The 25229-nt window shown below is 33.8% G+C and overlaps 1 protein-coding gene across 1 annotated transcript; it reads left to right on the forward strand.

Moving 5' to 3' along the window:
- LOC129004266 (zygotic gap protein knirps-like) lies at window positions 1-21753 on the forward strand. The gene is made up of 3 exons (XM_054432781.1): window positions 1-381; window positions 19733-19810; window positions 20655-21753. Exons 1-3 carry the CDS (start codon window positions 301-303, stop codon window positions 21513-21515), a joined length of 1020 nt encoding a protein of 339 aa, XP_054288756.1. The 5' UTR covers window positions 1-300; the 3' UTR covers window positions 21516-21753.
- The last annotated feature ends 3476 nt before the right edge of the window (window positions 21754-25229 follow it).

Here is a 25229-nt window from a genome sequence, read left to right on the forward strand (position 1 = left end):
CGGACACGTGCGGACAGCCACTTCCGCATCACGTGACTAGGGGTGGGAAAACCGCGGGAAAATTCGTCCTCAGTAAATACAGTGCAGTGGGTGTCGACAACGTGTAACCCTTACGAAAACGTTGTGAGACCATATTCAAGTCTATTTAATTACGTTGCTAAAAAAATAATAAATTATATCGAGTGATAAGATTTGCGGCTGTGTGGGGTAGCGCGAGTTGTACTGGAGACTTGAGCGCGCGGTTTGACCGGTGGCGGACGCGGGTGATACCAGTGATAAGAGTGATATGGAGCACAGGTGATGGCGTCACCCCCTCAGACAGCCCAGGGCAGGTGGTGGGGACCATCCAGCGTGGCCGCGCCCTCACCTTCGTCAGACGTGGTCAGTCTACCCTAGTTACTATAACCTTTGATTTAGTATGCATCCAATTCTTACGTTGGCCCTACTGATGGTTAAAATAAAAATCATTGTAGTCATTTTGAGCCACTGATAAAATAATATATCCTTAGAATACGTGAATGTTTTAACCAAACAAAACTGAAAAGACGATAACTTTTTGTGTAAGCCATAGCATTGAGATTTTCTACTACTAAAGGATAAATTGGAATGTAAACCGCAGCAACCTTTCGTGTGGCTCATTGGACTGTGTTCTATTTCAATACAAATTGACTACATTAGTCTATTTAAGTGCAATGTCTAATTTAGTATTCAAAAACTATTGCAATAACTAATTCACTGCATGAATAATATCCAATAAGAAAAAATACACAAATTTTTACAATAACAAATGCACGGAGAAAAACATCTGATAAATTAAACATAATGCATGTATTAGCTTTAACAACGATCAAGTATAAGAATTAGGTGTAAAAGGTCTTACATTTTTTTTATTCAATGCCATTTTCATCAACAAATTTAAAAAAATTTATAGTATTTCATGAGCAAATACAGTTTACAATCAGCTCGTCAACTCTAGGTATTGGATAAAATCTAATAAGACGTAGATTGTGAAATAAAAATTAATTAATTGGGTTTGTTTTGAAGAATTTTTAACATATATTATCATAAGTTAATGTAACAGGCCTAAGTGTAATTCAACTGCCTTAATTGAAGTACAGTATCATGGTTTTTCTGGGATACAATAAAAGTAAATATTGAATGATAAAAAATATATTAACCATAACGTGTGTGTGCTGAATCCAAAAGATTAGTTGGAACAATCAAGTTATTTATTGAACAAAAATGGATAAATGCATGTTTACAACAGGTGCAAAACCATACAAAGTTTATCTGCACCAAATGGACACTAAATGCGCATTTATGATATGAACAAAAGAATCTTTTAACCCTTACATGCAGAGGCTAATTAAGCTTACAATATAGAGCAGAAATTGTAAATTAAATCGTCGCGTTGACAATGTATGACTTTAAATCAATCCTGTTCAATATGAAAATCATTCTAATAGTTTGCCTTGTTAGAAATTGGTGGTATGACTTGGTATTTAGTTTTACAGTATTTTTTGAGAAGCTCTCATCGTAAGATTCACAGTGGAATTTACTTTCATCTTTTTACCAATTTATATATAAAGTTACAAATCCGTTTCAGGTTAAATTAAAAGTAACTTATTTCTTTTTAGTTTACTTGTATATATTCAAGTTTGTATAAGCTTGAAAATTAAAGTACTATAATTATTAACAATTGAGGTGAGAAATTGAAAAATGAATTAGATGTAGTTGTGTCAATTATCAATACCAGCTTTTTTCAGGTAGGACCTAATCCATATCGAAGATACACGAAATTTTAACACACACACGTTTAAAAACTGTTAGTGTAAAGTATAATTTGTCAAAACCAACATTTTATCGTCTGTAATTATCTTCTTTTCGTCACTGTAGTTAAGTCTTAGTATGTTTGGTTATTATACCAAAAATAATAACTGCCTACTCAAACGGTGTTGCATGGCTTCTTACCCATAAAGTGAGTGTTTTCAAAATATGCAAGCCCAAAATTGACTTTTACAATTAATCTATGATAAGTATTCAGTATAACATGTTAAAAGCAATAGTAGATGGAAAATACAATGCTCTGTTTATTAATTAAATGGAGAACTTGTTGTCAAAAATTTAATTTGAAAAATACATTTTCAGGTTGATTTAAAAATCATATTACACTACTATATTTTTCTTTGAAATTCTTTGTTTTGGCAATACTTCTTATTTTTACTATATTCAAAAGGAGCATTTAGTTCCTACTGTTCCTGTAAAATGGCTTATTTGATTCCTTTTCAACTTAACACTTTTATTAGTTAGTTAAGTTAATATATTTTATGATTTGTAAAACCGTCATTGATGCGCTAGATATTTAAGTCTTAATAAGCTATAACACGTTTCTTTTATTTACTTTCCGTAAATTTAATAACACGTACAATACTGTTTAAGAAGTTATTTAGATAAATAACCAATGTTTTAGGCTATGTCCAATGCCACTTGCCTTATCATATTGGCTGTCATAGGATATAATAATTGCATCTGCTAATATATGTGTCAATAATACTTAAAATAATTACAGTAGTAAAGTGTGGGATAATATATAGAAATGCTCGGTTTGAAAAGTCCTCCTTGATCTGTCATCCAATGATAGTGGGTGATAGGTTAATGTCCTATTTTATTCCAAAAGAGAAACTTTCTAAATTTTTATGTTCAAGTTGAAAACATTATTAATATGCAGTATAATGTATTCTTTAGTGCTTGGCAGAATTATGCAAAGGTCGCAAGGATTTTTGAGGTAGAAGAAAATGCGGTTCTTAAAAGACTTACTTTTCAACGAGGAGTTCCCAACTACATGGTTTTATCACTACCTTTTATGATGGACTTTACTTTATACTTAGTTTGAAATTGGGTTGACTCATTTACCACTCAAGCACGAAAGCATTTGTAAATAGGTTAAAAATACATTTCCAGAATGTAATACAAAATATAAAACATAACTCCTCTTGAGAATTGAGAAGTTGTTGTTAACTCTTCCTATTGTGACTTTTACAGTTTTTATTTATTGTAAAGCTGTATCGTATGATTGCTTGACACTTTTGTTATGTGTATATTGTCAAGTTTCCATTGGGAAACAAGTAAATCATAAGATAAATAAACGAGAAGGAATATTCAATTTAAATCATCTAAGTTAAATTTCCTACCTAAATATTTTTAGTTAGAGGAAAATTTGTTAAAAATTATATAAATATCGCTTTGAACACAGTTGTATTTAAGAAGTGATACTTTTAGTGACTCTGATAAGAGTCGATTCGGTATTAAAATATACTTAAACTACCGTAATATTTACTACAAGTGATTCGGAATTTAACATGGGATTTTTATTCCAAATTTCTTTTCTATAACGACTACTGTATCTACAGTAATTAAATCCGCTATTTATAATTGGTTTACAGTGACATGGTACATTAAATCTTATTTACAACATAATACAGTATGTCAAATATAACTGGAGTTAAAAAAGTTTTTTTATTTCAGTGGAGAAAACTTTTCGACTAAGCAAATGGTTATTTATAAATATAACAGATTAAGTGTGAAAAATAGGTGGTAAAATAGTACCAATTACTAGTTTCATTGAATGATTAAAAAAAACCTTAGCTTTTTCTAAAATTTGGATTTTATATTACCTATCAAAGAAACTTGGCGAAAATACAAGAAATATGTGTATGGGTATACAAATAAATATAGCCCTTAGAGGTATATTGGTGATCATAGAATTTAATTAAAGATAATACTTAATTAAAAACTCTAGTTTTTAACTACAAAACTAAATTAATTCCATTGAATAAAAATGGGATGCTAAATAATAAAAACATACAATTTAATTTGGGTAAATCAATAATGATGAAATAAAAAGGTTTCATAGAAAATTCAATGTTAAGAAAATTGAATTAAAGAATAGTCAACAGTAACTAACCAATATATTCAGAATATTCAATATTAGAAGTTAGAGATGTAACATATGAACTAAATAGGTTGACAACCATTTACCAACTTATAACTTAAAATACAAAGATTCATTTGCATTACATATATATATATATATATATATATATATATATATATATAATACGTATTTAATTATACAAAACATGACATTTAACAAACCAGAACAGCTACACAAACTTGGTCTAGATCTATTTAAACATACAAGTCCTAACAATCAAGAATGTTCTACATTAAGATATAAAAAATACTAATACAAGACTTTTCAATTACAAAATTCAATTACTTTAATAAATTTTTCAACCATAGAACTACCCGAATCTTCCATACAAACATTATGTCAATTAAATATTTGTTTATATGCAGCTCTTATAATAAACTATGAGATGATAAATTACGCTAAGTAAAATAAAATACTTGTTTGTATAAAATGACCATTCCTAATTTGTTTCTCACCTTTTTCCATAACACATACTCTCACTTTTTCCTCTATTACCAGTATTATTCTTTCAGTATATCCTTCTCTAACATTAGTAATTTTTCAACCCAACTGTCTCTATCCATTATAAAATTATATTTTAAATTTTTCAAAAAAATTAATCATTTTACATATAAACACATTTTAAAAAATACCCTTAACATTTCTGATTTTTAGTCACATTTAATTTCTCTTTCTCTAGAGTTATTTTCACGTATAAAAACAGGTATACATTAACAATTCAGCTATCGATAAGACCATAAACCTTTAAATTTTATTAATACTTAAATCTTTATTCAAATACGTTAGTGGGAATTTAGTACTAGGCTTTAAAATATCGAAGAGTACAAAGCATTATGAATATTATCTAACCCAGGAAAATGCACATGTAATAGTTTGTATGCATCCGCATCAAAAAAGCGCCGTGGAAACCAGCTATAGATTTCTTAGCAACTCTGAAAATCTCTGGAAGCTAGTTAGAGACACTCTATTACCTGGCAAAGAAGATGGCAAAGTTGCTTTAAAAGATCGAATCAAAGGCCCATCAGAGGCAAGGTCACAATCCCATTAACATTTACCAAAGCACGTCTCCTTGCAGTAACCTATCCGAAGCTTACACAGTCCAAGGGATTGTCAAGGTCAGATAACACTTATCCATGGATACCAAGAGAAGAAGGTGATGTTGACGAAATACACTTTGATATATTTTTATATTATATCGTGCATGGGGCTCTTCCCACCCCTGGCTTAAGTCTGGGACTTATTTGTCATATCGCTTTCCGAGAAAATCTTTTTCTTCTCAGGCTTTTATTTTACATTATAAATAGGTTAACATACTTTACGTTACCAATCCCAAAATTAGTCTATGGCGACTAGTTTTGAAACATCAACAGTTTCATTGTCGAGCATGTTGCCTCTTAAAATTATTGGGACATATCATCGTCATCAATAAACAATAGTACATTCAACATACACAAACACTGTGATGAACTTTATTTGACCTTTTAGTTTAAAACTATTGTAGGTGTATGATTTCATTTCTAAAATACAAAAAAGACGGGTATATTTGACGAGAAAAACTCGTTTTACCTAAAGATTCTTGCCCACTAGGTTTTACGTGGATGAAAGAAATAAGAAAAGACAACAAACTGAAACATCCGAAATATTGACAAATGAAACAGGCACTTTTTTAACGGTCTACAAACTCAAAACTTTTTCCAACACTATTTAGCTATCTCTTAATTACATTTACTAGACTTTTAGTGATATTTTACCTTCTTGGTTAACCTATTTCTCTTAAATGTTTCAAGTAAATTACACCCAGTAAAACTACACAATTTTATAAATTGCCTCCTATATTTCAATTCCCGATCCAATACTAACCTACACTAGCTAGTAACGTATCGACAGTTTTGACGTACCCCCCCTTGAACCCCATAAAACTATCACCGGTCCGATCAGAAAGCTACCGTACGACCTAGGAAGTCCGTAACTCTATGTGATAGTGCTCTGCCCATCTGATACACCGAGGTTTAGCGTGAGCTATTGTATACTCTGTGGTAAGATAAGTGGTACAACCTCACAGTGTATTATATGTACTCGCGTGTATATAAACCCGACTAATATCTGAGATTGGCAGTGTAACTCAGAGCTGTTCAAGATGGAATCTGACATGGCCAAATGTTTATTGTTGGAGAGGACTTAAAGGTTTCCTGTTGTTTATACAAAGGTAGATGGTTAGGTAGAGCTTTGGACAATCCAAATGTATTTACAAGTGAAAATTGCATCAACATATTTCATCGGCTTGTAAAATATAATTTATTATTTAGTGATATCTTTCTTCGCAATTAATTAGAGCATTTCATAGAATATCCAGAGTTTCTAGAAGTAGGCCTATAGTTAGAGCAAAGAAAACCAATATAATTTAAAATATTTAAAACAAAGAATAATGCAATTTCTTATACAAATTTATTCCTAGTTGGTTCATAGTGTTTATAATATGAGCTTTTTTAAAAAAAATCTTAGTATTTGGATGTAACTGATGATATTATTGGGGGAAAAACTAAACTAAGAATTTAATGTTTTAGAAAAAACTTTTATGTAGCGCTTTTGTAAAAAAATGTACAAGCTGTAAAAAACTGCTCTATTCAACGTTAAAATGCCTGTACAGCTGATGTTTTCCAAAATTTTGATTAGGTTTATGTTAACCAGATGCCACATTATTTGTAGCACAGTTTATAGTTCTAAGTAAAAAAACAAACCTCTAAACCTTAGTAAAAATAGTTTCTAAGGCCATTTTTTTTTAAGAAACCAAAATTATTTTGATGTAGCTTGGCAGTAGACTCAATTTCATGCACGAAAAATACAGCACCTTTGTTACTTTTTCTGGCAGTACTTTTATATTTGAAAGAAACGATACTGGTTTTAACTTAATTTTAATAAATCTTCAACCAAAAGAGGTGGCGACAATTCATACGTTCATAATATAACCAACCAGTTTTCGCATATACATTAAGAAAAGACTAAAATTGTAACATCCGTATTACAGACACTATACAGAACAATCTGCAAGTCCATTAGATACCCTTTTATGTAGAGTGTGTATAATTACTAGATCGTGTTTGAATGTCGTTTGCGCTCGGAGAAGTACTTATAAACATTGAAAACCACAAGTCATGGTTGGTGTTTGGTACTCAGGTCCCCACGAAAGATTCAAAGACAAAAGGCATCCGGTAGAAAAATTGGAGCAATTACAGTACAATCTAGTTCTACTCTTTGAGAGCATTGTTTTGTAGACTAGATCAGAAATAAACGCTTATTATCTTCGAGTTTTCGAGTGCAGTAGCAATTTGACTGTTGCATACTTATCCATAAGCCAAAGTATTTGGAATATTAAGTTTACTACAAACATTTTTAAAAATTGTAATGAAAAAATAGCAAACATTAATTTGATTAGGTAGACTTAATAATCCTTTTTCGTTGAACAGCTATTACAATTTATTCTTTTACGTTGCATTAGGCTCGTAAAGTTTAAATAATGAACTCTCAAATTATTAATTTACTGATCATGACACTTTAATCAGCTGATTTTGTTACAGTTAACACAGTTTCAGCAACAATTGAAATACCATCTGATCACAGTTATAACTTTCCTATTGAACACATGGAACAGTTACACACCAATGAGAATTATGTCGAGCAAAAACAATAACCCAGAAAACTTTGCACAGTTGTGCAAAGAACGAGTGACTAACTGGATTATTTTTTGTCTATTGTTACTTATCGAAGTTTACAACTCGTTCATTTCTTCAGCTGTTCATGATACTTAGCAGGTTAGTCATATATCTTAGGAATAATTTTGAAATTGTTAATGTTACGAGTAACTATAACTTAGGTAATTTGAAACAACTTTTTTAAATTTCAAATTTTCACGACTTCATGTTATGATGCATTTATATTTATATTTCCTATGGAAAGGTAATAGTTCACATATGGACAGCTATATCGAGATGAGTTAGTTTTAAAGTGTATTAAATGTCAAAAATATAACAGTAAACAAAATAAACTTTTTTATTTTAAAGACAGAGTAACCTCCACTTGTCTTTAGCTGATCCATAAGGACAATACATTTATTTATACAGGAGTATCTTTAGGGATTATGATAAAATTAAATGCTTAATTTAACTCAAAGAAAGACTTATTTTAGTACAAAAGAAACAAACCACACTCCTTGCTTACATAAAGTCGCGTTTTGATAGGAAACTTTCTGAATTAATAGCTTGGGAATAAAAAAAAAATTATTTACAGCGTTATTAACACATTCCAAATTAATTATTTATATAGGGATATTTTAATTGGAACAAAAATATTATTCCGAAACCTAATGAAAGAGCAGAAGGTCAATAATGTCTTTAGAAGTAGTACTACAAGATCTAAAAATCTTTGTCCTCAAATATAGCGACATAACATGAAAACTTTGGTTGTCAAGGTACATTTTGAGACCCATTTTGAAACTTAGATGATTTTGTTTATTTTATATTTTTCCATGAGCTGTAGAATAATTGCGTTTAGCTAATGAAAAATTAGGAGAGAAAATGAATCCAGTAATTGTGAAGAACCAGAAAGGAATAATGTTTATTTTTACAATATTATGAATGTATTAACAATGATCAGCTTTTGTTATCAATTTTAAACAGGCTAAATAAAACTGTAGCTAAAACTAAGAGAATTGAAGCTTAAAACATGAACAACCATATTCAATGACTAGTGGAGAGAAAAATGCTGCACATGAAGCACTTTAAAGTTACAGTAGTCGAAATATTTTTATCTCAATTTCTTATTTTAACGGATCTACGTTGCAGAGTTATTTTTTCCAGCGATTGAATGTTTATGATTTATAATAAAAAACATGTTTCGCATATTGTAAAACGAGACTATTTCATAATGTTTTCCTCAGCACATTCACTCCATAGTGAGCATTGTTCGGTCCGTGGTACGATAGTACTAAAAGTTTAAACAAATCGTAGCAAAACCAAGACGACATTTTGCTAAAAGAAGCCTCGTAAATCAATGCCAGTTAGGGAAAGATGTTTTCTCTTGTCTACAAGCATCCCCGTCGCGAAACGCATCACTACAAGTCTACAAGCAACGTCCCGTGGCTGGCCAGCTTACAAGTCTACAAGCTTACAAGCTTACAAGCTTACAAGTCTACAAGCTACAAGGACATGTTGGTTTAGGAAACAGATTATAGGACTTGTAAAAGAACGAGGCCAAGGCCTGACAAACATTGTCTTTAACTCATTGTGGTCCATAAGGTCGCAAGATTACCGGAGATTTAGTCTAAAGGGTTTTTTTCAGTTTGTATACGATATGCATTCTTTCTAATCCCAAAATTACCTGATATTAAATTGAATCTTCAGCGTCTGGAACTCGTAGGGGTGAAATTATTATTAGTAGAGAGTGCTCTTAATCTACGTATTATTATTACAATAAATTCTTATTTTGTTACTAGGTGTGCGCCTTCATTTATGATGTTCCAAACGAAATTTGACATTTTATTAGTAAGAACCTCTTAACAGATAGGGTCATGGATCTCATCACCGGCATACTAGTAAAAATTTGTAAATTTTTAATCAATTTGCTTTTAATATAACAAGCTGTAAAATATACTATTGGATAATTGCCAAAAATAATTTTGTATCAAATTTTTAATCAATAATATGCACTCATCGTAGGTTTGGGATATGTAAATTCAATCTGCTTTATACAAAGTGCTAATTGACTATAGGCCAGAATCAAAAGTGGGTTTTGACTATTGAATGGACGTATATCTTCTTTCATTAAGTATAGGTTAACACTAACAACCATTTAGGCCTTTTTGTGTTTTTTTCATTAGACACTATGCTCTAGTCGGGGGTTGATTTTTACGTTACTTCAGATTAGGCCCATGGGTTGTGGCATTATCAATTAGACAAAATCCATTGGTGATTGGCAGGATTTGAACCAGGGTACAATATAAGAGATTGAAGTCCCAAGCACTACCACTAAACCAGTTCGCTCCCAACATTTTAGGAGGTGGTGATAGGGAGTTGTAATTTAAAGGTTTTAACCACTGGTTTTTCTTTCGTTTAGCTCAAGGGTTTTACACATTTTATTACGTGTATAACAAACACTGACTGTATAACGTAGATAACATAGAACTTATCTTAAATTTCGTTTACATCAATGGATATCCGATGAATATATTCGCTGTAGACCAATAGCGTAGCGCCATCTCCAGCACTTACTACGCTATGCAGTTACATTTACTGCGGACGTGCGTTGCTGGATGACGTAACCTTCAAACAGAGCCAAGTAGAGATTCCTTAAGACCACTTCTACAAAACAATATGCATTTCTACTCAATAATATTGAAGTATGTTGTTTTGTGTACTATGTCTACGTATGTGTAAAAGAGTCATGAAAAACATTTCTTCTGATGATAACCTCGTTTTTCCCTACGACCATTTGTAAAAATGAATTGTAATCGTCACTTGAACTAGCTATGTTTTTGGGGAACATTTATTGACAAAGATTACAAACATTTCAGATGATTACCCCGTTTTTCCTACAACCTTTTGTAAAATAGGGCTTTTGACCGTCACTTAAACCAAGTTTGGGAAGGTGTACCGTCAAAAGAAAATTTAACATAGATTACAACCACTAAGCGATTCCATATGTTACAGATGATTATTTTATCTAAAGCGTATGTAAATACCCAAACAACCTTACACTGGGGACCTTTAGGAATATTAACTGTAAAAATTATCTAAAAATGTATTATTTCATTTACAGCTTCTGTGCATGTAAACAAACATGATGGTTAAGTTGGTACCACTATGTCAAAGTGCTCAGTGTAATTCTGAAGAGTTTATTTAAAAGAATATTCTCTTGGCCAGTAAAAAATTGAATCCGGGATGGTTCAAGCAAAAAAAATTAAGAAAGGGTTAAACAGTTTGCTCACTAAAATAATTACGAAAATGTCTTCATCGTTGTTAAACACGTAGAGATATTTTATAAATTCAACCTAGCGTGTACAATTCTCATGAAAGGATGGCGATTTCCCATCAGCCCCAGAGGCAACTACAGCAGACTAGCACCCACAACACCCAGGCACACCCACACCCAGTCTGCAGTCCTGTCCCAGACAGTAGCACGTTTGGTATCAGGTTACCCGACGGGATATATGCTCACTGTTCACGACCTTTTTATTGCCATTGAAATGCTCAGGCCTTTGTTTTACACTATCAATAAACAAAGTGATAAGTATCTCCTTCATTGAAAGTAGGGAAGTGTGGGCGGAAAAGTAAGCTGGAGCCAAAGAAAATTTGGTTTAAGTAGTGGAGTTTCAGTGTGGGAACTATTCGTAAGATTTGTGAATATGTTCTCAATGACCTTGGTATTCACTTTATTTAATTGCTCTGATGATGATTATATGTGGTTATTGGTTGATAAGTAAAGTGTTAACTGTATTGTTCCCCTATATAAATTATAGTTTGGTATTTTTTCAGCACCATTAGAATTTTAACTTCTTTACTGTCTCCACAATACACAGGATATGAATAAATGTTGTTTTCATCAAACTTTTGAGTTTGAATATAGGGTATCCAAATTGGGTCCCAATTACTGTAAATATTACGGTTCAAAAGTTATTACAACTTTTGTGATTTTCCACATAAAATGGTATAGCTAATTCCACCGCTTACCTATGAAAGGGTATGTTGAACGGCTATTGGAAGAAGTATGTGTCAGATTGCTGATACAGTTTATTTTGTACAAGAATAGTTTAAACCCTTTTAGATAGTGCCATTAATTTATATACATTTTATCACAAAATTTTATTTGGGTCCATAATGATTTCCGATCAATATCCATCCAGTGACCTTTCAATTTGAATGCATTCTTTGTAAACACTGGGATATCTGAGCTATAGTGTGTGAAAGAACATTTCGTAAGAGAAAAAAACAAATATAATGACATCGGCAGGCACTTCATGATACTGCATACGTAAATCAAACAGTATTTCATATATCTAAAGTAAAAAAAAAAAAATATTTAGCATTGGATTTTCAATTGTTGAAAGAGACAATATTATGCAATAAGAAAGAACATATGCGTTATGAGTAGGGACAGTTCTTCCCCATAGGACTCTAGGCACGAGCCCGGAATTGTTTTTCACATTACTTCAGGCTAGAGACCTAGGGGTTACGTCAATATCACTTAGATAAAATCCATTGGTGATTTGGCGGGGTTTGAACCCAGGACCCCAGGAACCGGAGACCCGTGCTCTATCCACTAGACCAGCTCGTTTCCCATGAGTAGGGACAGTTACCCCCACTATATTTAAAAAAATATTTTCGCAGCATCAACTATGTGAACAAAATTAACCCTCTTCGTTAATCAATACCTTGCAAAATATCATCGAGAATTTTCTCATTAAACATTGTCACACTAGACAAGACAGCTATGCAAGAAACAGTGCATCGTGTGGTGCGGGTGGATAGGTGGGAGGACAGTAGACGACACTAGTGTGTGTAGGAGTACGTAGGCCGGCTGCAGCAGGGGGAGCATCCTCGCAGCCCAGTAGGTCACGCTTCCAGCCTACGTAGCAGACCAGGTCGTGATGAAAAGGATCGCGTGCTAAATGGAATAATTACCGTCAATCAGTCTTGGAGTTTATGTGGAGAGAGGTTTTATGGAAAAATCTATGAGTTTATTCAGTACAAGATTACAAGTACAGTGCAGTTAGATCAGTACAAGTATTTTTAGTACGAGATTTTTAAGATTGAGGTGTCATTTTAAAGCTGATGTAGCAGAGTAATGAATTGTAACTAAAAAGTCAACTCGACCTAAACGTTTCACTGCTTGCGTTTTAAATTGGTATTTGTATTCACCAGATAATTGTCTACGTACAATTGATCAAAAACTTCCCAAACATTCTAAATTGATCTATTTAAAAAGTGGAAATAACCTTAAACATTAGTTTTAATGTAAAAACCATTATATTCATGTTTGTTATAACTAGGGGTAAGCCTTGCAAATATACACAGAATTTGGAAAGAACTGAAACTGCGGAAATTAAACTATTTTAAGTTTTATTATGTTTATATAGTTGACATATATCGTAGACAGATATCTAAAATTGGCTTTTAGACGTCTGTCAAATTATTTTCTGATCCAAGTTAATTAATATATATTGATATATATCATCTTTCTGATAAGTTCTAGTGCTAAAAGTTAGGTAATTAGACTTGGAGCCAATCATTTGATGAAGAATGTATTTCATTGTTGTGCTTAATTTATAATTTAAATTGACAATTAATCAATAAAAAAATAAGATCAAAAGCAAATGCACCATAGCTGTACTACACCATGTATTAAAACCTTTTGAATGCTAATGTGATGTTATGATTCATGGTAAGATAGAGCTACAAAGAAGTATACCTTACTCATCTGTGGTATAGCTTTAAAATATAAACTCAACTCTTATTTTAAACACACTAGACAAATGCGTATGACACAGTTAAGAATTATATCTAAAATATTAATCGTAAATAAAAAAGTGTTCTACTTTACAAAGATTTTTAACGTATTTCTTTGCTCGGTACACTTAGTGCAACCGAATTCAAAATTTTAAGTTTTATGTGGTGTAATGTCAGAAACATATCTTTAATTAGTGTTTCTATGTTATTAAGTCAATTTAAGGAAACCATTAACAAAGTAAAAGTTACATATTAAATTCCAAGCTTATCTGTATATCGTCCAGAAAGAAAATGTTATTTGGTGAGTAATACATGGAAAGTAAATACAAAAATACGTCTAATAACACTTGAAACATATATTTATACTAATACCAAAAAAGACGGAAAATATAAACGACTAATAGTAATTATGAACGATTTCAATTGGGTACTCCAATTAGGAGTAATTTAGGAGCTTTCAGAATACTATTGGGTCAGATGATAATTGGAGTGCCCACTCGAAATCGTTGTTTTAAAGACAGTTAGTAAAAATACATTTTTCAAGTTTTATTATATACATTTTTATTTACATACCATACAACGAATAACACGTAATCAGCTGATTAAGAAGCTACTGCGCCATTACATTTCCTACCAAGCCAATTTGGTTGAATTTCCCTCCAAAACCCAACAAACCCATCTCCATGACCATATCCAAGCCAACCAAACTCACTTAACCTTGGCTCCATACCTAGAACCTGCTTGTTATTCTCTAAATGTAGAACGGCCCACACTTTGTATTCTACCGATGCATGTCTTTCTGAACTTGAATTTTGATACCGGAGTTTAGATCGAATCTATACGCGGCATCGACTCCGCGTCCCATATAGTCCTAATCAGGCTGTATTTATGTGCCAATTTGTTTCAATTTATGCAAATGTAGCCAGCCACTGTCTCATGGCTACTGTGTGCCTTTGTTATGTGCCAATATGCGTATGCAGCCAATATCAGAGTACGAATCTGCGGATGGGAAAATGGCTCTGTATGCGTGCGAAGGGAGTAGTCCCATCGGTTTCATAGTAAATCGCATCTCAGTTTATTGTTTCTGGGTGATATCAGTTTGGAGTATTGGACTACTTGTTTACCATAAACTAACCAACACAAGACTATTCATCCTATTGTGTAATGTTAAGCTAGTTTTTTGTCACTAGTTCTTGTTGGCAACACTGGATGCTAGTGTCGACGAAGTTTTGTTTCTATTTTAGGGCTAGTGTCATGATGTGTGCTTTACTTTTTGGTTATATGACTCGGGGACGAGTTATTGTTTATGATTAAATCGTTTTATTTGGTTAAGCAAGGTTAAAATGTTTTGTAAACAAAAACACGATCCTAGCGACACCGGACGGAATTATCAATCAAATTGGCTTCAGCTGATCCATAGGGATGACAAATCTACTGAGGGAGTACGCTATGTTATCTATTCAGGGATGACTTGTAACTACGATAACTATGCAAAATAAGATGGAAGTGGGTAGTGGGTAGTTTGACACAATACGTCTAGAGACTTTTATCTTTTTTGAGCTATGCCTGTCCTTAAAAAAATATGTATCAACCCAAATAAATCATTTAAAGCCTAATTTATTCGCAACAGTATACATTTACATATTTTAAGTATACGTGTTACTGTGCTTAGTAAGGATTAGGATTCCATTACATGTAATTGGTTTTGGAAAATAATTTAATTGCCATCAATTCAAAATATGTAGCAGTCATGGATATAATTTGTAATGAGATATTTTACCAATAAATCTTACCAATGAACATTCTTTCTATTTCGTACATTTTTGTGGAATAGCAGTAATATACAGTAAACTGGTGGAGTTTTAAAGATCTTTAGTGAGTAGCAAACTTGTCATGAAGCCAATGAATTTGCATCATTTAGCATAAAAACTAAGATACGAGAAAATTAAACACATTCAAAATGTAACGTATGCTAAATAAATGTTAATTATACAGGGGAAGAGCTGTTGGAAATCAATTGTTGAGACAGTAATTCTACATCCAAATCCTACTAATCACTATGACTAAGTTCAAACCCAAAACTGTTACACAACTACAAAAATCTCTTTCATCCACACAGCCAAATGAGTCATGCGAACTGAATGACGCCGTTCTTCTTGCAAAAACCGTCAACATTGACAAACCAGACGCTAACACCTACTCTAAAAGCCGAGCAAACAAGCAGAAGAGGTTGACCCGTAGGTGCACCCATTCTGGCGGGAGAAACTATTAGCATACGTGAACGATGGCTTCACAGCACATGACTTACTTAGCGTTGTTTACGGTTAGCAAACGGGTCGATGAAAAGGGAAAATCTGCGACGATCGCCGTTACATTAGAATACAAAGTCTTATAAACAAGTGTAAATCAGGGGCGACTAGAGAGGCTTTATGGGACATAAAGAAGAGCATTTGTGGCAAGTAGTCAAGCCTCCTACTAGATGTAGGTCTGAAGTTGGCCTTGTACATGTCTTGAGAAAGAGGTTTGTTTTGAAACAGTAATATAGTGGCTTTGGTGTATTTTTATGTGTAAGATAGGTCAAGATGTTTGTAGCTGTTAACTGGAAGAGTAGAGGTAAAGTTTTACATGAAATGACGTTATGATTAAGATTTATGCTAATGAGGCCTAATGATGTTAATCCTTCACATAGGCAGAACTTATTATTACTAAGTTGTGCAACTAACGAAATTGCAGTTTTTACTTTCTTTCTACCCTGACCTATATATTATTTATACCACTAGAAAATTTAGTCAGGCATGCAAGAACTATTGGATGAGAGTGATTAAGTCATAGATGGTTAATATGTGTTATAATGACCAGCATAGCTTGAATGAAGTACACAACAAGTAAAAATCCTTCGTCTGAACCTATCCAAAACCTTATCACAACACTTACACTATCTCATCATAAGCATATACTATACAAGATTTTACCTCTTAAACCGCAAACATTGTAACGAGCAGCCCAGGATTCCTCGGTAGCTCCCGAGTTCCACCCTACAAAGGAGAATTCCCCGTTGACTGTGATATACAACTCCGTCACCCGGACGCATATCCTGCCCCAGAACAGATTCCAGCGGTTGAGCACGACACACTATATCCTGGCGACAGGACACAGCCATACAAATCAATCGCTCTAAGTGGCTGCGGCAATACGGATATTTAAAACTTAATTAATCATTATACGGAATGCGGCCAATTGTTTCCATGCAAATGGGAGAGCATCTGCCGGCAAGAATGCCGCCTCATTAGGCTCTGTAAACGCGAGATTAGTGTCTTAATCAATAATCAGGAAGGATGAATGGTGATTGGCCGCGGTCGCTGACCAGCACGACTGGGCTACCGCAAGGTGCCGTTGTGGGACCGATCTTGTTTAAGTTACATCACATTGGTTGGGAGTCAGATGATCTGTGTGGATTTGTAGTAAAGATCGCTTCTTACAAGTCCAATGAACAAAGACAGTTGCGTACAGTCGAGTATACTAAATTTTTACTCACGCACTCAGAATTGAACCTGTGACCTGATGGTGTAAGGCGATCATTATAACCTCTAACCTAATCAGCTCCGTTTAGGCTTTCCAGCACTGACAAAGTTGTACTTTCGACGTCTCAGTATTTCGGAAGGGGCTTTTAGGACAGTAAGATATCCTTTTGTTGAAATTATTAAGATAACTTTAAAATTCCCCAGAAGATATAAAGTGAGAAGAAATCACAACGAGTGTTCTAATTTATTTCAAGAGGAAATATTGTTATTTTACTTAAATGTTTGTATTATAATATTCTTTTTCCAGTACAAGGGAACTTAAAATATTTTAACATAAAACACGTGTGTTAAACAATATCTTTAATGTAAAGAACATTTGTTTCTTTTTTGTTTCGTCTCATCATAGTAAAATATGCAGACTTGATTAATATGAGAATCATGTCGTCTTTCTTACGGAACACAAGTTACAGCCAAGCTGTTTATACAGCACATTTCCATCACCATGTTGTTTAAATAAATAAAATGTATTATATATCTTGCTAAAGACTTAATTAACAATTACTGTGTGCTTGAAATACCCGTAGAATAGACACACGTCTGAAATAATATTATTTATTATTTTTATTTATATCGTGTTTGGTACCTGCAATGATTTCGTAGTGAAAGTATACGACCTTTGTGAATAAATTTCGCATACAGATGAGTAAGAAAATATGTTAAATATAAGGCTGCAAGGATTAGGGTGAGTATTTTCTTGCTATAATATTCGTTTGTGCAGATTTTACTGACAATATTATGTGCAAACATGAATAGAGTGTGATCATTTAGGCCTATTGTTAACCTTGGCACATGCTTTTCAACAATATCCATAAAAAACACACTTGCGGATTTGATAGTTAAAAAAGAATTTTTAAATGATCAATAACCTCCGACATCAGACGTTTCATAACTGTAACAGAACTTATTTGCTAGCACATCAAATTCAACAAAGGCTTTCAAGGTTGTTTTTGAATACACTAAACTGCTGGAGAGTGATCATCCGTTGCTTTTCCTCATCACGAAAATTGTTTGAATTACAGCTAGACTATAGTCTGTATAATAGAACCTATCCCCTGAAACCTGGGCCATAAACCATCGGTCAGTCCACAGGTATACCTTCATCAGACAGGTTCCATCATACAGAGTATAAATCTCCTAAAGTACTTTTCAACGTACGACCCTAATGACGCCAAGCAACGATTTGGAGATCCGAATCTCCTTACATGCGCTATGACATCCTCCCAGTACCGCGCCTATGTGACTAATGCGCCTGTAAGCCTGCGCAGTGTTGGTGTAATGATAGCCTGCACTCTGCCGATAGAGCGCATAACAATAATCGTTGCGCAGATATATTGGTCGGTGTGATGCGCATGTCCGAGCATCGCGCACCAGCGTGATAGTGTCAACAGCTAGGCACTCGCCCTCCCACATTACCAGATTAGATCTGAATGTGACTGGTGAGGCTGGTGGCTGGTCAGGGTCACGCTTCTCATAGTTGCTGCGAGTTGCTTTGGTTTCAACGCCAGTGGCATTTTGTCATAAAGAATTTTGAACTATTTCGAAGGAAAGTGGTCTGAACCCAATTAGTTTTTGTGAGTCTACCAGGGATTGAACTCGTGTACCTCTCGCACTGAAGTCTAAGATTCTTACCATCAAGATAGCAAGAAAATTTCTTTTAGTTTTATGATAAAAGACCAGGAAGAATGTTGTAACCAATCAAGTCCCACAAAACCAATAGATTAATCCTCCAAAACTGTTAAACACCAACTACAATTCCAGATTTTAGACAGTTGGCTCTCTTGAGTCAACAAGGGTCCATATATCTTGGGAAATATATCTTAGCCTCTGCTTGCTCCCAAAGCAATAACACTCTCAAATCTGAAGTAGAAAAATGTAATCTAGTTTACGCCAGATATTAACCTGCAGTGAAGACCTTAGAGGTTTTACGCAGTTGAATAGTTTTTTTTATCAAGAACAATTATGCTGAACAATGAAAAAAAAACACACACAAAAACATTTTCCTACAGTTACCTAATAATGTACTTGTTCTCTCACTGATTTGAGAAAGCAAAGTGGCCAATTCGCTCATCAGTGAGACAATGTTAACATTGTCTCACTCTAATTACTTTGTCTCACTCCAGATTTGCAACGTGAAGGCACGAAACAGTGAGCGCGTAACATGCAGGCAACGTCGTATGCGCGCGAAATACGTTGGCAGCACTGGCTGTAAATCAGCTGGTCAGCTGTTGTACTGTTGTATTTGTCACTTCACGTTAAATTTTATATTACAAGTTCAATTCTGTGTAAAAATAGGTTATGTTTAATCACCAATTTATTTGTTTTATGGTAACTGTAGGAAAAGAATAATGTGCAACTCGAGTTCAAAGTGCAATTGCCTCACTCGAGAAACCATTCCTCACTCGCCTACGGCTCGTGGGTAAGGATTTCTCTCGAGTGAGTCAATTGCTCACTTTTCTCACTAGTTGCACAAATAACTATATCCCTCACTAATAATTTCCCGTGATTTTCTTTGATATTGTAACACAAAAAAGTGTTGCAATTCTTTTAAGAACGATATTTAACACAAACAAAGACTAAACAGCTGGCCAAACAAAGTAGCTTGAAACACCTAAAACCAGCTGATACGCACAAATCAGCTGATAGAAGATTATTTGTTGCAGATGAACCAGCTGTGCCGAGTGTGCGGCGAGCCGGCGGCGGGCTTCCACTTCGGGGCGTTCACTTGCGAGGGATGTAAGGTGAGTGTGGGGTAATTAGACAATCACTCTGCAATGCAGCTATGCAGCCTGAAGACTTGTACCATTGTATCCCAGAGAATACCAGACCGTTCTCGGATACCGTGAGATTCAAATGAGGCTAAAGAACGTAAGGGAGATCGAGGATTTGTGGGATCAGAGTACAATTTGATAGAGCAGTACGGTTAATTTAGCTTGCAAATTAAGTCTTTGGTTTGTGTTAAAATTGAAACTGTAATTTCTATGAGTATTTTGGTTTTGCATCGATAAAGAAGTTATGAGTAGCATATGATTGAATTTAAATAGTGCATTCTCTTAAAATATAAAAAAAATTAAATTTTGTTGGTAATCAGAATGTTTGTTAGATAAGAAATTCAAGAATAAACTGTTTTCTTTCCAATTTTCCTGTTGTACAAACATTGCATTGAATTGTATAGTAAACGTTAGAAAAAGTTTAAACTTACTATCACATGCTTATCATTTTAAATTCTTTACTCTGTAACACCTTACGTTTTGGGTGTATTCAATGCTGTAACAAGATGTAAGTTAAATTTTAAAGACAACAAACTACAAAAGTCACAAAGCAGCTTGTTTAAAGTAGTTTATATATAAACTTTCCTCCTTAAAAAAGTATCAATTCTATTTTTATCGGTGTCTACTACGGTGGCATTTTACCAGAAGAGATGTTGGAAAGAGTGTAGACAAACGCTTTTTGGAAAAGCGATCTAAACCCATATGTTTTCAATTTAATTTGTAAACTGAAAATGACATTCTAGCCTATTAAAATTTTGTTTCAAGTATTGTATATTATAAACCCATAAACAATGTATTATCTCTTCTGTTACAGTCTTTCTTCGGGAGGACCTACAATAACCTGGGATCCATCTCCGAGTGCAAGAACAACGGGAAATGCGTCATCACCAAGAAGAACCGAACGTCGTGCAAGGCGTGTCGACTGAGGAAATGTCTAGTGGTGGGAATGTCCAAGAGCGGCTCACGCTACGGACGGAGATCCAACTGGTTCAAGATCCACTGTCTTCTTCAAGAGCAACAGCAGAGTCAGATGCCGATGCTTCCACCCAAGGAGAAGATGTGGGATGGACTTCCGTTCCAGGGGAAGCAGGTGGACGCTGACAACAACAATTTGACGAAGGACAAGCAGGAGAGACCTTTGTCACCAATGATGCTTCCTCCTGGTTACGGGTCACCTGAGGCTGCTGCCGCGTTCTGGGCTGCAAGGAGTTCACTGCTTCCGGTGCACCCTCATCACTCTGGTCTTCCTTTCTTCCCACCGTCATTTCTTCAGCCACCCTACCATCAACCTCCTCCACCCAATTTCTCTTTATTACCTTTCTTGCCTCTGAGGCATTCTCTTCCGAACGCCCCCACCGTTCTTTCCGAGTCTTCAAATTCCTCTTCTCCATCACCGTCACCCTCGTTGACTGACGAACAGTCTAAACCTCCTAGAGAAATCTCTCCGGCTGAATCAACCCATAAATCTTTAGAAGTGTTGCGGTCTTTGGGTCCCGTGCAGGAGTCACCGATGGATCTGTCGTGTAGGAACCAAAAGGGACCTTGTGAAAAGGTCGAAGTTGAAATACAAGACCAAAACAGTAACATTATAGGAGTTAGTGAAGAAAGTAGTTCGAAAGAAAGCGAGGAAGGTCTTAAAAAGACTCCTTTGGACTTGACGTTTTCAAAGTCTTGATGAACTTGAATATTAGTGTTACCAGAGACTGATTTAGACGTATAGTTCAACTAGTTTTGGATTTAATTCAAACGCGTTTCTCTAGGTATAAAACGATATTTGACTCGGATAATGCCATCCTACAGTTTTTTAATAGATTAATTATATTGTATATATTTGAGAATGTAATATATGACTATAAATATATTTATTTGTTCGTCTGATAATGAATCAGTTTGACGTGTGATATGGGATTTCAAAGGCCAGTTATAGTATGTATTTTGTAAATAAACAATTTCAAGAATTCTTCCTGTTATGCTTATTTTCCTGACCCTCACAAACTTCCAATAAAGAGGTAATTTGGGTAAAGTGATAATAATTTATTAGATTAATTTTCTTGTTGTAGCCTCAAGTTCTTGAGTAGGTATCCTGTATCTTCTTGAGTACAGGCCACAACAAAAACGATAATTAAATATAATTCAAGTACTTGAAACTGGGATAGAAAAATCTATAATAATAGAATTCATTTTTATACCCTTGACATCTCATAATTTACAGCTTTAACGTTAAAAAAGCGTATTAGATAATTAACATATATTCATCTGCTTATGAGGGTTGTTGCGGTACTTTTTTCTTACACAGGACAATATAATTTGCAGAAAAATACCTGGTTCATAATTTTAAACGTAATATTCAGACTATTTTACAGAAGGAAACATCATATGAAAAAAACAGTGTTAATGATTTCATAACATTCAAGGTCAGTACTTATTAGTACCACTAAACAGCTATTATAGTCCAGGGATAGAAAGCTATTATGAATTCATTTCTAGAGAATATACCTGTGTTTCTGGTTAAATGGTATTTATTAAGAGAATATTGGTGAGTTGTTCGAAGAAAACATTAAATGAACACAAAGAAATACTAAGTATGGTATTGTTCCCAACAGTTTGTATAATAATTTAAATTTTATAATACCTTTATTGTTCAACAAATAGAGTTTCCTTATACATTGGTTAAGTAGAACACTATATTGTCAAAAGAGTTGTTAAAAATCTAACGAAATGTCCATCTCATACTGAATTCCAAAATATACAATAAAAACAATACATTATAAATATACTCAAATTTTAATTTTTTATTAGGTTGTTGTAATCGATTCCTAAGTCTGGCCTTAAAATATAACGTTAATTTCACCCCTGTATACAGGGCTAAATGAGCCTATAATTTTAAATTTAAGATATAGGCCTATGTATTTCGCCTTAAATATGATAAATCAGCATATTCTACATTAATGCCACCACGAGACCTCGGTTGCAGGACATATTGGATGTATTGGCATACACAAATTTCGCCGTCACCACCAACAGTGTATGGCTTCCGGTGGAGCTTAGTCTCATTATCTGATCCTGCGACTCACGGCGTCTCCCCCATTCAAGTCTCCAAGTACAGCGGGGGCGATCACTGTTACTGTTGCTGTTGTTGTTTTGTAGTTGTTGTGACTACGATTGAGCCTAGCCACTGTTTGTTACGGTTGTCTGGATAGGTTTTATACGTTTTCTCCAATAAGAGGTATTCAGGTTTTATGAAATTCGAGTACTGAAGTGAATTTTATTTTCTAGATTAAATTTTATATGATAGCTTTTTCCCATGTAAAAAATCGATAGTTTGAAGAGAAACTTATTTATGTCATGAAGATCTAGTCTTCTAACAAAATTAAATCCTAATAAATATGCATAGCCTACCTATACATTACACCTAACAAAATATTGTTATTAAGTTTCTTTGCAATTTTTCTTATATATAACCCTGCTAACTAGGTGAGAAAAACCCTTAATTTAATTTGATATATTAGTTTATGATCTACGGAATCATTTTAGTAAGGTTGTGTTTGCTCAACAACAGTAGAACAAATGGTATTTTGGAGCTAAATGGGTTATCTTAGTGAAATATGTATCATTAATTGTATGTTTCGTCATTTTAGATTCACAAACTTACTTAAGAAATACAGCAAATGGTTCTGAAGTTATCAATAGGTTATATGAATAGTTTAGTAATTTTCTCTTTTAAATCAAACAAAAAGACATACTGTAAGTATCGGTCTTTCTTTGTCTTATTGGCACCAGTTTGGGAAAAAAATTTTAAAGTTTACAGATGGGTTTTAGTTCTAAAATCCTCTCTTCTTAAATTTATATTAAAATCCATTTGATGTTCTTTTTCAAGACTTTTCCTTTAATTGCTTATGCTGGAACCTGCTCCGCACATGTCCACAATAATACACAATAATAATCACAATAATTTAATTTCCTCCTGTTATACTCTGTGTGGTGGAACCTGTCAACTTACCATCCACTTTGAGACTTTACAATCTTTTAAGGTCCGGGCCAGAGGGTTAGGGCACAGGTTTCATCATACAGACTTTAGTGTAAGTAAATTTGAAAACTAAGTAAAAACAACACTAATATTTTTATAAACATAATTTTGCTGTGATCATACTACCACATAAGTAATTGAGGGGAATATTTTGAACAAAGAAAGAGTGGTCGCACCAAAACACTTGGCAAAACAAAGATCCATTGACCCGTCCACAGTCCACATCTCCACACCCAGTACAGAGTGCTAACAACTGAACCACGCAACTCAAAGACAGAGCTGACAAACATACTGAGTGCCAATCTGGATTGTGGGTAAATACCATTAGAACTTCACAGCTTTGCTTTGCTGTGCAAACATTTTAGACGTAAGACTCGAGACTCAAACTACATGTTTGTGGACGTTATAGATTTCTAAGAGCGAGCAAAAAGAAAAAAAAACATAAGGAAAATAGTTGTTTGAGTAGGGGTAAACAAGTTAAAATTTCAGAGCTAACTTAATTGTTCAAATAAGTAATCGAAGTTCGAATTGCTTTTCATCTAGAACACTGAAAATACACTTAGGGTGTACTTAGGGCACCACTGAATCACCATTTCGTAAAAAAACATTTTATTAATCTATCTTATTATTTTGCCTAGCCTATCACAAACGGACCTAAAATGTAACTTTTGACCCGGATTGAAATTTGCTCCGGCACTGGAACAACAATGTTTGTGCTCATGCTTTTGGCTGACTTGTTTGAGCTAACTAGTTTTGATCTTACCACATGTCCACAGATATTAATTTATACACGATATCCTAAGCATGAGTTATCTCCCTTGTTTTTAATCAATTTATTAAAACTTTGTATCGTTAGAGTTGTAAGAAAATTTTCCTTATAAAACATTTCATCTGAGTGGGTTTTTTTTGCCTACATAGCTTTTATGTTATTTTCATTGAAAGATTGTTAATGGTCACCATTTTTAAATTGCACAAGATAAGAATTATATATATTTTTTAAATAGGTGTTATTGATCCATGCACTAAATTTAAATTAACTACATGTCTTTATAAAATAAAAATAAACAGTTTAGGAGAAAAGAAATGGCATCGGGTTATTTTTAATAACAAAATTTAACGTGATACTTTAGTTTGTCCTTGGTCCAGAAATGATACAAGGTCAGTTGAGAGTTCAGGGACATTCTGTATCCTACACTCATTTTAGTTGTTAATGTAAATACAAATACTTTTACCTATATCATTACAGTGATTGATTATGCTGTTTAAACCCTGCCTTTTAAACAATTTTATGCCACTCTTTTATAATAACATGTGCTTGAGATACAATTAATAAAGGTTAAAATAATAACAGAATTTTACAAC

This window comes from Macrosteles quadrilineatus, unplaced genomic scaffold, assembly GCF_028750875.1.
Source record: "Macrosteles quadrilineatus isolate MER2022 unplaced genomic scaffold, UCM_ALF_1.0 Scaffold_9__3_contigs__length_116548681, whole genome shotgun sequence".
Classification (NCBI taxonomy): Eukaryota; Metazoa; Arthropoda; class Insecta; order Hemiptera; family Cicadellidae; genus Macrosteles; species Macrosteles quadrilineatus.

Coding starts and splice junctions, on each gene's coding strand:
- LOC129004266 (XM_054432781.1), top strand. CDS start 301: ATGGCGTCACCCCCTCAGACAGCCCAGGGCAGGTGGTGGGGACCATCC. Junction 382..19,732: donor CCTCACCTTCGTCAGACGTG/GTCAGTCTACCC, acceptor TATTTGTTGCAG/ATGAACCAGCTGTGCCGAGT. Junction 19,811..20,654: donor TCACTTGCGAGGGATGTAAG/GTGAGTGTGGGG, acceptor CTTCTGTTACAG/TCTTTCTTCGGGAGGACCTA.